At 42.6% G+C, this 13,296-nt stretch overlaps 1 protein-coding gene across 6 annotated transcripts in view; it reads left to right on the plus strand.

Annotated features, from left to right (window-relative positions):
• The window catches only part of TNC (tenascin C), a 105,688-nt gene that overhangs the window by 50,602 nt on the left and 41,790 nt on the right, over positions 1 to 13,296 (plus strand). For all 6 annotated transcript variants that reach the window (XM_072883523.1, XM_072883527.1, XM_072883522.1 and 3 more), the window contains 5 exons: positions 6,575 to 7,167; positions 8,128 to 9,441; positions 11,216 to 11,479; positions 12,330 to 12,445; positions 12,541 to 12,697. In XM_072883523.1, coding sequence (XP_072739624.1) covers positions 6,705 to 7,167; positions 8,128 to 9,441; positions 11,216 to 11,479; positions 12,330 to 12,445; positions 12,541 to 12,697 — 2,314 coding nt within the window. In that variant the 5' untranslated portion in view covers positions 6,575 to 6,704. The remainder of the gene's footprint in view (positions 1 to 6,574; positions 7,168 to 8,127; positions 9,442 to 11,215; positions 11,480 to 12,329; positions 12,446 to 12,540; positions 12,698 to 13,296) is intronic.

Raw genomic sequence — 13,296 nt, forward strand, 5'->3', positions numbered from 1 at the left:
AAACCCTTGCCAGTTGTTTCCTCTCTGCCTCTTTCTCCATGCAGTTGTTGCAGAGGGTGCTTTCTCGTTCTTTTTCACTGTTGTTGGACATCCACAGACAGCAAGATCTTTTTGGTTAATATTTTTCTTTCCTTTTTAACTTCCAGGAATAGGTTCAGTCTGCAAATCTGGAGCAGGGTGGGTGGCAAAGGCTTTCACATTGGTGCCTTTGCATTTTGCTATTTATAAATGGGGTGGGGAGGGTCACTGAGTCTGGATCCATAGTTGTTTGTGGGTTTTCCAGATGTGGGATTTCCTATATAGAAAACTGTAGAGTATATGCAGGACATTTTTTCTTCATGAACTGGCCATGGAGGTAGACGTGAAGTTGTCTGAATATAGATTAGAGGTAAGTCTTCACAGTGCAACTTGGAAACTGGATGGATTACAACTTATCACACTGCATTTTATCTGTTAGAACTTTTGAGACTGAGGGAATCAGCTTCTTTCTTTCTTCTTTGATAGTTATGATCCTCTTTTCCTCTCTTCATGCAGTTGATTTAAGACTTTGAAGGAAATTTCTAAATTACGACTATTTCCCTTTGGAGCTTCACATCCTAAAGGGCCTATTTATATCTGTGGTGTCTAACTGATGTTGAAACAATTGCAGCATTTCTTTGCACACATCTTCTCTGTAAGCCTTGGGAACACAAATGATTTTCTGAATTACTCTAGATTTGGCTTCCTTAAAATTCTTCTCTTTAGAATGAATACAATGTAAATAAAGAAGAAGAAGGAATAAAAGCAACAATTTGGCTTTGATCATTCCTGCTGGAAAGATTCAGTACTGATGGTTTAGGACTGTTATGAATTTCTGCTCTCCACTGTGATTTAATGTAGTTTGACCTACACTGAGTACCCCTGCTGATTCCTTTGCCCTCTTGGAATCGGGAATGGAAAGAAAATTATTTTCTGTAGTTATGAATGTATGGAAACAGCAGTGAAAGATGATGAAGTCAGAACTGTTCGTCTTTTGGTCTGCCGTATCAAAACTTTCAGCCCTTCCCCCAGTCTCTTTCTTTGAGAACATTTCAATTTACTTCAGGCTTAATCCATCTGTGTTTGAGAAGATGCCTGCAGCCTCAAGAGTCACATGTTCTTGGCAAAGCTACATGAGCACTTTTTCTTTAAAAGGTTGCATCTTTTGAAGACTTGCCTTGTAAAAATGCACTCTGGCAGACAGTTTCAATTTATTAATCCTCTGTAATAGCACTGCTTGTATTCCTTGTAGAAAATGTACAAATTCCCCGTGTCTGCAAAGAGGGAGTGTTCCACGTCAGATCAAATTCCTAACGTGGCTCTTTTGTTTGTATGGCAACAGATAAAGAGAAGAGCACCATGATATCATGATGCCAGTGCCTACACACTTGCACTGCTGGATACCCCAATCTTGAGGGAACAGCTGGCCAGATCACGCCTTGGTGGAAATTCTTGAAACATGAAGTTTCTTCAGTTAACAGATCACAGAAAACTATTTTGGGGTTAGCAATTGACAAACCTCATAATGCACATTTTAATGTTTTCTCTAGAGGGCTATGGCTCTTCCCTAACTGTCTCTTCCTCTCTGTCAGAATTTTATGCAGATTTTAACAAGATGTGCTTGAAGGCAGTATATGCTGACAATATTTGATCCCCTCCTGCTGCAATGTTGGAAGTATCTGTTTAGAGAGGAATTGTTGCCTTTTTTCTCTCCTTTTTTTCCCCTGCCTTCTTTAAGTCTAATTTCCAAGTCATGACATGTAGAGGGTGTCTGAGCAAATCTAATAAGCCTTCTGCCTCCTTTAAGAAGGACAGCTGAGATACTTCTTAACACCTCCATTTCTTCATTGCTGTAATCTGTTTTGATTAAAATCGCACAGGGTTCTCATTTGCATATTTATCGCTCCACATACCCACAAATCATCTCACAACTCTGCCACTCCTGAATTTGCAAGAGAGACTAGAGTGGTACATTAGAACTTTAAACTATGCAAACATTAATTTGGTTTCTCACACCTGCTGGTTTCCAGCAAATATGTCTTTGGGGAAGGAAAATATTCATACATTACCTTTGCTTAGTATTCCCCAGGAATCAGGATTCCTGGGGTTTTTTCAAGATTGATTGAAAATTTCCTATTAAAAAACAAATTTCTAATTAAATGGAAAGGTCCCAAAAAAGTTCTGATGGCAGGAGGGGGGCGGGGAGGGGATGTCTAAAAAAATAACCCTAACATTTTTTCAGCTTTCAACAGCCAGACTATGATGTGCTTTCAGATCCTCAGATGAAAGGTCTGCAGTGGAAATGAAAATTATTCCTTTCCTTTGTGCTATTGACAGTCCATCTTACTTCCACCACATATTATTAAGAGTATTACTAGCTAGTAATCACATTTTTAAGGAGTGTTTTTCTAAGAATGGTCTTTTTTTTTCTCTTTGGATAACATCTAACTTTTACAGTTAGTGTTTTTACAAGACAAGGAAAATTTTTTTTCCTGAATCTCTTTCTGCATCAGCTGGTACTGTGTAGATGCCATGATTAGCTTCTCAATTAATAGTCTCTATTTATTTTAATAGGCCAAAGAAACTCTAAAGTGAATAGTAACATACTCAGAGCCAGCCAAGACCGAGGAGTAGAGAGGAGACAGCAAGTTTAGCCTGTGGCTAGGATGAAAAAATCTGTATTATCTTCATACTCTTCTGACTTGAACTTGAACCCAAGTCTCCTTGCAGAGATTCCAAACTTTCAACACCACTACTGCCCCAGTGGCTAAGCCATTGCCAAACGCCCTCTTCCCATGTCACATTGATACAGACAGCACATTTATCAGAGAGAGACCCACCTCTCTGTCCCAGGCACCTAGACGAACAATTTCAGATATATCACTCGTTAAGTTTATGTGCTCTAAAAATCTTGCACAATTTAAAAAAAAAAAAAAAAAAAGTCTTGCTCTTACGATGATAGCTGCTGTATCCAGTGCTAGTGACCCAAGGTTTCATTGCTCAGCCTGTACCTGCACAAGCTGTACTCAGATAGGTAGGCTACCTAAGTGTTCTTGGAAGCAATGATGTGCACAGCAGGCCTTAGGTGACTCTGAGATATACTCTTGTATCTATTTTTTATCTGGTACCAGCATGCAACTCATTAAGAGACATGACTGCAAAATTCAGTCCTGTAGGAAGTCACTCCTGATCAAGGAAATTTAAGACCCGTGTGAGAGGCCACAGCACCTCTTGTTATTATTTATATTGTGGTTGTGCCTAAGGGAACAGGAGAGAAGTAAAAGATAACTCTAGCCCAATGAGTGTGATGGCTGTGGGAAGATGCCAGCGATCAGACTGGGAGAACATGAGCTCTAGACTTTATTGTTCTGCATGACAAGCAGAATATTTTGCAGACCAACCACATAATCATTACCAAGATTTTTGAAGCAATTGTGTTGTAGTCAGGACAGCAGGAAGACATGAGGGGCGCAGTTCATTAGGATGAGTAATATTCCGTATTAGACAAACTGCTTGTAAAAAATGGACACATTCTTGGTCATACAAGCCTCTCAACATATCTGAGACATATGCTACAAACATCACCCAGCTCCTTCTATATGCATTGCAGCAAGGCCAAACTCACAATGAGAAGGGCCATCTTCTTTTGCAAACTCTTGCTGTAAGAATTTTAGGTGCCTGTAAATAATCCAGCAGCTAATGTCTGCAAAGAAAGTATACAGAGGATGTTTCCAAGAGGCAGGTTTAAAATATGATCTACATGAACTGTTCTGAAAGGAAGAAGATGGGGAAAAATGAAGGAAAAACAGAGCCTGACAGTTGCTGTGGCTTCTATTTCTCTCTAGAATGGCCTGCTCCTAGGTGGTCCGTTGTGGTCTGAGCCATTGTTTAGATATATTTGAGGAATGGGAGTTGGAGAGAAGCATGTCATCTTTGTTCTTCCAGCCAAAAATATGGCTAATGTATAAATAATTGCATGAAGGTATCTTGTTTTGTAGATCTCAGATCTAGGAGTGGAGCTCAGCTAATCATGCTGGGTCCTTGGCAGATCAGATGAGAAACACCTGATCTGAACTAGCTCAGATGTCACACTAGGTGTCAAAACATAGACATCACAGATCAGACATTGGGGAGTGCTTCTTCTAGACCACCACAATGCTTCTTCATAAACTTCCAAAGGAAGTCAGCCAAGATACATTAAATCTTCCAGTATCATCTGTAGGCTGAGAGGTTTGGCTGACTCTAGTGCAATGAGTATCCAGTAAAAGTAATGGTGTTCATGTGGCTTTCATCAATAGTGAAGGTAATAGTGACAGTGGCTCTTGTCAGAAGCAGGTTTTTCATTTTGCAGGCATATTAAAAAAATCACAGTTTGTATCATTATAAAATTATATGTAAACTCACATCAGTCAGCAGAAAAACTACAATCAATTTTCTTGGTTTGGGCAAGGCCCATATTCTTGTAGGTTAGCATTTACAAAAGCCATAAGGAAACTGATGCTCAACTTTCACTAAAATTCAGTGAGAATTAGATGCAGAGCTGCTTCCAGTTTGTTCCATTTTCCATTGGTGAGGCATCTGTCAAGCAGCCTGTCCCTTAAATAACTACTTGAGGATTAGGTACCAATTTTAGCCATATGACCTTGTCTCAGGGCAAAAAGTGTATAGCACATGGAATTTCATTGCATGGAAAGCAATTTGAAAACCCCAAGTGGGAGTGCTTGAGAGTAAAATCCCACTTCAAATACTGTCCTGAACATGTTTCATGAACTGGCAACCCCATTTAGGGGTTGGCCTGAGTCACAAATGAGACCTGGACCATGTCTGTGTCTGTTATTCTTTATTAGCTACCTTGTGATCTTTTCTGGTGCAGACAGGGGTTGCAGACATATTTGAACAAATGGGTTAAGTGTTAGAAATGGCTTAAAGCTGAATGCTTTTCCATGACAAGAAAAAAGCCTCCACTGCTGCTTGTTTACTTCTGATTTATTCCCCAATAAAAAGGGGTGAAGTTCACTCTTTGTGAGCTCAACATTGTCTACAAAAAAATTAACTTCAGTAAAGTGTCTGATGTATTATTGTCATACTTTTACAAAAGCAGCTGGGATAGCATGGAAAAAATGATCTCTACATTTCGGGGGAAGGAGAAGGGTGGGAGAAGCTAGTCTCCCATCTGACAAATGAATTATCATCAAAACCGTGGTGTTTAGAGACTAAATTACTGTTTCCTCCATTACTGGCATTTCACTAGCTTACAACTAGTGAAAGCACAGTCACTGACCTAACCATTTAGCCAAGCTTTTCTGGGAGTAGAAAGGAAAACAAATGCTAAGATGACATTTATGAGGTGCACTTGTTTAGTCAGTCCATTAGCTGCTTTTGGTTCTCACTCTACATGCTGAAGGGTTGATTCTGCATGGAAGTTAATAGATGTCTTTCAGCTCCCCTGGCTCCTATCATTTGAAAGGAACTGGTACAGACTGAGCAGGAAGAGGAAATATTGAAGCTAATTGAAAAGAATGAGTTTCAGGAAGAGCTAGTACAGCCCAGCCAGGTGCTTGTAACCATAAGCGAGCTCTTGTATTACAGCTGATGAAAGATCAGACAGTGGGAAATGTTGCCTACTGAAAAGGTGTATTGATTGCTAAAAAGACCTTTTTACACCTTTATTGAGGTAAAGCTTTCTCTTTTTCTTGAAGGACCTAGATGATCAAAGGATTTCTTTTCCTTCTCTTCCTCTCCCTTCTTTATGTGTGCACACACGTGTGTTTCTGTTGCCGTTTCTTGCAGTGTGTCTCCCTTGTTGGAGTCTCATCTTCTGTTGTGTTTCACTACTTCTATGCTAAAATGTTGCTAGCTATGATACAAGCACTGACACCAGAACCTTCAACCTGCAGTGTTCTCCAGAGAGTTCTGTTTATCTTCATGCTGTAGACAAATCATCAGTACAGTGGAACTTATTATTGGGCTACAAGCTATGGAGTTCAGATTCCCAAGCAATTGGAATAATTTAAAGCATACAGAAAAGGGCTGCAATGAGCTTAGTTGATATGCCTTTTGACAATGTCTCGAGTTTCTTACATGATCCAGCCTTGAGTAGCCTTCAAGCAGTGGACTAATGCGTGAAGGAAATATAGGCTTTTAACATCAGTTGAATCATAACAGAACATATATTTATTTTACCTACCTCTGTCTGAAAGTAGTGTTTTCAGTTGAGATGAGACTCGGCAGGCTTCTTTGCCCTGGTCTGCTTGAGGCCATTAAACCTTCCATACTCCACTATACTTGCTTTAAATTGGAAATAATAGTAGCTTCCTTCAAGATTCATGTCTTGTGACATTCTGTTCACCAGCACACTGAGATCCTAAAAAGCAAGGTAATGCACTGTTATTATATATAAGAACAAGTTCAGCAGCTTGGGTGAAGTGAGATCATATATTTGAGTAGCACCCCAGCCACGTTCTTAGAGGATGCCAGCATGCATTCAGTGTCATAGGCCTTTTGTTGGGTGGTGTAGCTGCAGTTCATCTCTTACATGGCTCCTTCTTCTTTTTAGGGAACAAGTGTACCAGGAAAGGAAAGGATATCCAGCTTGGTTTGGACTGGCTCTCCAATTTCTGCTCCAGACTACAAAGGCCAAACGTATATAAGGCTCCATCAGCTTTGAAAAGGAACTGAACGCTGCAATGGGACTCCCCACCCAGGTTTTGGCCTGTGTGATCTTAGCTTTGCTGTACCAGCATGTCAATGGTGGACTCATCAAGCGAATTATCCGGCATAAGCGGGAGACTGGGCTAAACGTGACCTTGCCAGAGGATAATCAGCCTGTGGTTTTTAACCACGTCTACAACATTAAGTTGCCTGTTGGCTCCCTTTGCTCTGTGGACCTGGATACAGCAAGTGGTGATGCAGACCTGAAGGCAGAAATTGAGCCTGTCAAGAATTATGAGGAGCACACGGTGAATGATGAGAACCAGATCGTCTTCACGCACCGTATTAACATCCCTCGCCGGGCTTGTGGCTGTGCAGCTGCCCCAGACATTAAGGATCTGTTGAGCAGACTAGAGGAGCTGGAGGGGCTGGTATCCTCCCTACGGGAGCAGTGTGCCAGTGGGGCTGGATGCTGTCCTAATTCCCAGGCAGTAGAAGGTAAGGCAGACTGGGGACCTGCTCTTGGGGAAATCCTTGTGCTGGCTGTAGATCTTGTTTAGAGTAGATACTCAAATCTGTTTGAAGAATGAGCAAAAGTCAACCTGTTAAATTTGAAACATAATCAAAACTAGGAATGTATTTGGCCAGCTTGCAGGATACACTCATTCACAATTTTGCAGTTTTATGAACCTGTGGGTCCGAAGCCTGCCTGGGCTGCTTTGTAGCTGTGGCATTGAGCATGTGTGGCACTTGGGCATGGTGACAATCTGTGTCGGAGTTAAGATTAAAACTCATGCAGTCAAAGCTCTTGGCTCCACCTTTTGTTCCCTTGAGTAAGCTGCCAATGTAACCGTTTTCATTTCAAAATTTTCTTTAATAGAGACCAATGAAAATACAGCAGGACATAAGGCAATAGACAAGCACAAATAGTTAGAAAAGGGGAAAAAAAGGTAACCTTCTGGCTGTTTTTTAAACTGAGGTAAGAGATTGGTCATACAAGAGAGAAACCACAGGTCTTCTCAGCAGTAATCTGAGCAGTCCCTCCGAGCACGGAGCCCGTCTCACAGTTGATAATACGGCATGCTGCCTGGCTTTTTAAGTTCTGGAGTGAACTTGTGAATAATGCTTTATGGTGCCTGCCCTAATGAAGCAGTTAGGAAAGCTGCTCAGTCAGTGGAAGAGGGATTTTGAGAAGGGCAGAGGAATCCAGCACGCTCATTTATCAAGTTGTTGGCAGGGGCTCTTCCCTGGCATTAGAGCAAATTAAAACATTCCTGGTAAACTAAATCTCACTAGAGAAAGAAGGAAGAATTCTCATTCAAGAGCTTTGGTGATTCTGGAAACTATGTCCTTCAGGGAGCTGGGAAAATCAAACCCCTTTTAGGTTGTATGTGCCACACTGGCTTAACACATCCCAGAGCCAAGGGGAGTAATGGGTTTTCTGGACCGTTGGTACAGGTCGCCTGGACACAACACCCTATTGCAGTGGACATGGCAATTACAGCATCGAGATCTGCGGCTGCATCTGCGAGCCTGGCTGGAAAGGCCCCAACTGCTCTGAACCGGACTGCCCACGCAACTGCTTCAACCAGGGCCTTTGCGTCCAGGGCAAATGTATCTGCAATGAAGGCTTCACTGGCGAGGACTGCAGCCAGGCCACCTGCCCATCTGACTGTAACGACCAAGGCAAGTGCGTGGATGGGGTTTGCATGTGCTTTGAGGGATACACAGGCACAGACTGCAGTGAAGAGCTCTGCTCCCAAGGGTGCACTGTGCATGGGAGGTGCGTGAGCGGGCAGTGTGTGTGCCATGAGGGCTTCACCGGTGAAGACTGCAGTGAACCTCTCTGCCCCAGCAACTGCCACAACCGTGGGCGCTGTGTGGACAGCGAGTGTGTCTGCGATGAGGGCTACACTGGCGAGGACTGCAGTGAGCTCATCTGCCCCAATGACTGCTTTGACCGTGGGCGCTGCGTCAATGGGACCTGCTTCTGCGAGGAGGGCTTCACCGGGGAAGACTGTGGGGAGCTGACCTGCCCTAACAACTGCAATGGCAATGGGCACTGCGAGAATGGGCTGTGCATCTGCTACGAGGGCTTCGTGGGGGATGACTGCAGTGAGAAGAGGTGCCCAAAGGACTGCCACAACCGCGGGCGTTGCGTGGGCGGGCGCTGCATCTGCCATGAGGGGTACCTGGGCGAGGACTGTGGGGAGCTGCGGTGCCCCAACGACTGTCACAACCGCGGGCGCTGTGTCAACGGGCAGTGTGTGTGCCACGAAGGATTCATTGGAGAGGACTGCAGGGAGCTGCGGTGCCCCAATGACTGCAACAACCGCGGGCGCTGTGTCAACGGGCAGTGTGTGTGCCATGAGGGATTCATGGGGGATGACTGTGGTGAGCTGCGGTGCCCCAATGATTGCAACAACCATGGACTCTGTGTCAATGGGCAGTGTGTGTGTCACGAGGGGTACACAGGGGAGGACTGTGGTGAGCTGCGGTGCCCCAACGATTGCAACAACCGTGGGCGCTGTGTGGAGGGGCGCTGTGAGTGTGATAATGGCTTCACAGGGGAGGACTGCGGCGAGCTGTCCTGCCCCAACGACTGCCACCAGCGCGGGCGCTGCATTGATGGGCACTGTGTGTGCCATGAGGGCTTCATGGGGGAGGACTGCCGTGAACGATCCTGCCCCAACGACTGCAACAATGCGGGCCGCTGCATCGATGGACGATGTGTCTGTGAGGATGGTTACATGGGAGATGACTGCTCTGACGGTAGGTTGCAATGTCCCTTTTGAACTGCTTCCCCTGGGTAATTCCCTGTGTCCATCCAGTAGCCTCGAAGGCTCTGTGAACCTTTTCTATATAGCTGGGTCCTGTTGCCACTCTTCTTTATCATAGTCCAAAGAGCTGAATCAGAGAAGTAACAACACCAGCAGCAAGCTCTTCACCTCCCTTACTTTTCAGGGCTATATAGTGTAGCAGTTGCCGGTGACTTTTTGTGGTCAGCAAGCCAACAGGCTGATAATGGTGATGCAGTCCATTTGTTATCTCCAGGTTTGCTCCCACCACAATGTCACCCAAGCTGTAGCTAGCACTGGTGGGATTTGTCACCATGACCTTTCAGTTTCTCATAGTACCTCCTGATGCTAAAAAAAAGTGCATCTGAAAGAAACAGTTCTAGCTATGGAGAAGAGGGAGATGTATCCAGAGTCATCTTACTAGGTATTCAGCAGGATTAGTCAAAAGAATATGGACTGAATTTTGACTAAATAATAAGGCTTTGCAGGAATTAGATAATGTAGATAATGAATGTCAGTGAATAAAGACCCTGGGTATCAATTTTTTCTTACAGCCAGGTGCTGGTTCCCAGTCTCATGCTGGATGGGTAAGAAAGGGGTTTGCATTTACAATGCCATTGCTATTGTAGGAGCCAAAAATGAAACACACAGCACTGACAATATACACTGACAGACCTCAGGGGCTCAGTGACTTTTCTTTGGAGGTAGATCTCTGAGCTGGAGCCCTGGTGGAGGCAGAGGGTGTAGTGGAGGGAGGTCACACACAGAAAATAACTTTGTCCTATCCGAGTGATCTGTGTGAGACAACTGTCCCGATGGAACTGCGAGATGTTGCAAATATTGCAATGCAAGCTTTCAGGATTATTGCAGGGACCTTGCCTATCTCTCAATTGGCCAAATAGATTTTTCTAACTAAAGTAAAACTTGATTTAATATATATTATATATGTGTCTATATATGTATGTGTGCATATGTTACATCTGACAAAGCTTAGAGTAAAATCATGGAATCAGCTGGAGTGGAAACTTAGCTGTAGAGCCACATGCTTAGTTTCCCAGTACCACTGACTCTGTGGAAATTGGTAGAAAATTTGACAGCTAGATAAGGACAGGCATTACTCTATAAAGGAGATAGTTTTCTTTAGGAACTAAGATCTTTGTGAAGTAATCGGAGAGTACTTTGGGGTTGGGAATATTATAAAAGATAATGAATACCCTTGAAAAGAAATTCCCTTTTTTCATCTCCTCCTTCTGGAAGACTCCCAAGACACATTTTGTGCTCTTGCACATGCAAATGTGGAGTAATCTATTGAAAGTATTTACAAAAATAATAATTTTTATTTTACTTTGGAAAATCTGTGCAATTTTGTGTATCCAAACCCCAGGAATTCCAGCTATAAAATCATGTGTTGCTGGCAAATGAATTAAATGTCTGCACCCCTAGGGACACAGCTATAGTAGTCTTGTGCAGTAGCCATGAGAGGAGCTGGAATACAGTCAGCCATAGGTTGTGTGCAAGTGTAAGAACAGAAATTGGCCCATGACTTTTGTAAACGTCTGTAGTCTTCATCAGCTGAACATTCCTTTCTTCAAGCGGCTACTTTGTGTGACAAGGCTTCCACATTCCCTGTTTGTTGGATAATTCTTATAAACAGCTCCTGGAAAAATGTGAAACTGGGTAAGTCATTAGTTTCTGAGCCTTGAAAACTTCTTAGAAGTTTGTTTTGTTTTGTTTTTTTCCCTTCCTAGTGTCTCCTCCAACTGAGCTGACTGTGACAAACATAACAGATAAAACCGTAAATCTGGAATGGAAGCATGAGAATCTCGTCAATGAGTACCTCATCACCTATGTCCCTACCAGCAGTGGTGGCTTAGATATGCAGTTCACCGTGCCAGGAAACCAGACAGCTGCCACTATTCATGAACTGGAGCCGGGTGTAGAATACTTTATCCGTGTCTTTGCAATCCTTAAAAACAAGAAGAGTATTCCAGTCAGTGCCAGGGTAGCAACATGTGAGTTTAATATTCCCTGTATTCATTCTTTTGTCTATTCCACAGTATGCATGTATTTGCATCCCTTTTTCACGGTATTATTTCATTTGTATTTTCTATTTTCAATTCACCTTCTGTTCTGGATGAAGACAGCCTTCTGCACTTTCATTTTCTATTGTTTTCCAATACCAATGACTGTGTTAAAAGTACCGTTCACTAGCTCTTCTGCTCTCTGCAGTGCCTCCCAATGAATATCATGAGGTCTTTGTAAATTAAGACCCTTGGCTTCTTCATAATAAGGTACATTTTTAAAATCTAGTAATGCTTCCTGAAAGAATATTAAAATGTGTGTAAAAAAGCGATATGAAATCACTTGGATTCAAACTGTTTTAACTGAAAAGGACATGATATTTGTTTTGCATCTTCAGTGTGTTTTACCACAACTTACTTTCTATCTGCCTGTCTGTTCATTTGTTGTTCATCTTCCTTTTTGTATTGTGCACACCACAGTCGTATCTAAACATCCCAGCCTCAAAGGATACTCTTTGACTTCTGTCACTGTGCTCATTTTTAGAGACCTGGGGCAGGATTCATCTCACCTAACTTCAAATGTCCACACTACGCTTCTTTCAAGAGGGCAAAAATAGAGATTTCTAGGGAAAAATTCATTTTACTCTAAGGTGACATCTAAAATAGGTCAGAGGAATGTTTCTCCGAAGACAGAATAACTGACTGTGAAGAGGGTTTAAACATCTCAGGTGCAGATACCTGCATGGCAGATATTTATAGTGGTGGAAAGATGTCCCACCCTCAGTGCCCTACTTACGGGAACTTGTTGCTCATGTAACGATACACTTTTTTTCTGTCACAGATCTGCCTGCTCCAGAAGGTCTGAAATTCAAATCTGTTAGAGAAACGTCCGTCCAGGTGGAGTGGGATCCTCTGAACTTTTCATTTGATGGCTGGGAGCTGGTCTTCCGTAATATGGTAAGGAAGCAGTGTTTCTTGTATAGAGGCCATATATAAGTGAAAGATCCTGGATTTTTTATATTTATACTAAGCAATTATTCCATGTGTTACAGAAAAAGGATGATAATGGAGATATAACCAGCAGCCTGAAAAGGCCAGAGACATCTTATATGCAGCCAGGTTTGGCACCAGGGCAACAGTATAATGTATCCCTTCATATAGTGAAAAACAATACCAGAGGACCAGGACTATCCAGAGTGATAACCACAAGTAAGCAGAACCTGTATTTGGTGTAGTGCCACCAATAAAACAACTGCTGTTTGGTGTAGCCTAGGGAGTTTTTAAACAAAGAGAAATACAAGCTCTATACTGTGAATTGATGGGGGGGGGGAAGACAGTAGGGGAGCTGCTAATGAAGAATACATGAGGAGAAATGAATTCCTTTCCAAATTGTCTGTTTGAAGAGGAAAGAAAATTTATGTTTAGCTAGAAGGTAGCAAGCAGTATGCACTTTTATTCTTTTTCAAAATGTACATCAACAGGAACTAGAATTTCTTTCGTCCTGGTGATATTTGCATGAAGAAATCATTTAAAGGAGAGTTTCTGTTGTGCAGATGGAGAACCTCTTACGGTTCCTGCTTGTCTTTCCTGTGGCAGCTTCTAACATTAATTAATTTTGATGAATTTGCTTCTGATGAATTGACTCCATTTGGCACTTTCTTCTATAACTATAGAAACTAAAGGAAGAAAGTAATTGAAGATAAGCTTCAGTTGGTAGAAGCCACTCATTTTAATTTTGCTCTGAATCAGCAATTAAAAGCACAAGAATGTGTATGATTTTTCCGGCAAGATTTCTTTAAAAAAACCAC

The sequence above is a fragment of the Ciconia boyciana genome, chromosome 18, assembly GCF_034638445.1.
Source record: "Ciconia boyciana chromosome 18, ASM3463844v1, whole genome shotgun sequence".
NCBI lineage: Eukaryota > Metazoa > Chordata > Aves > Ciconiiformes > Ciconiidae > Ciconia > Ciconia boyciana.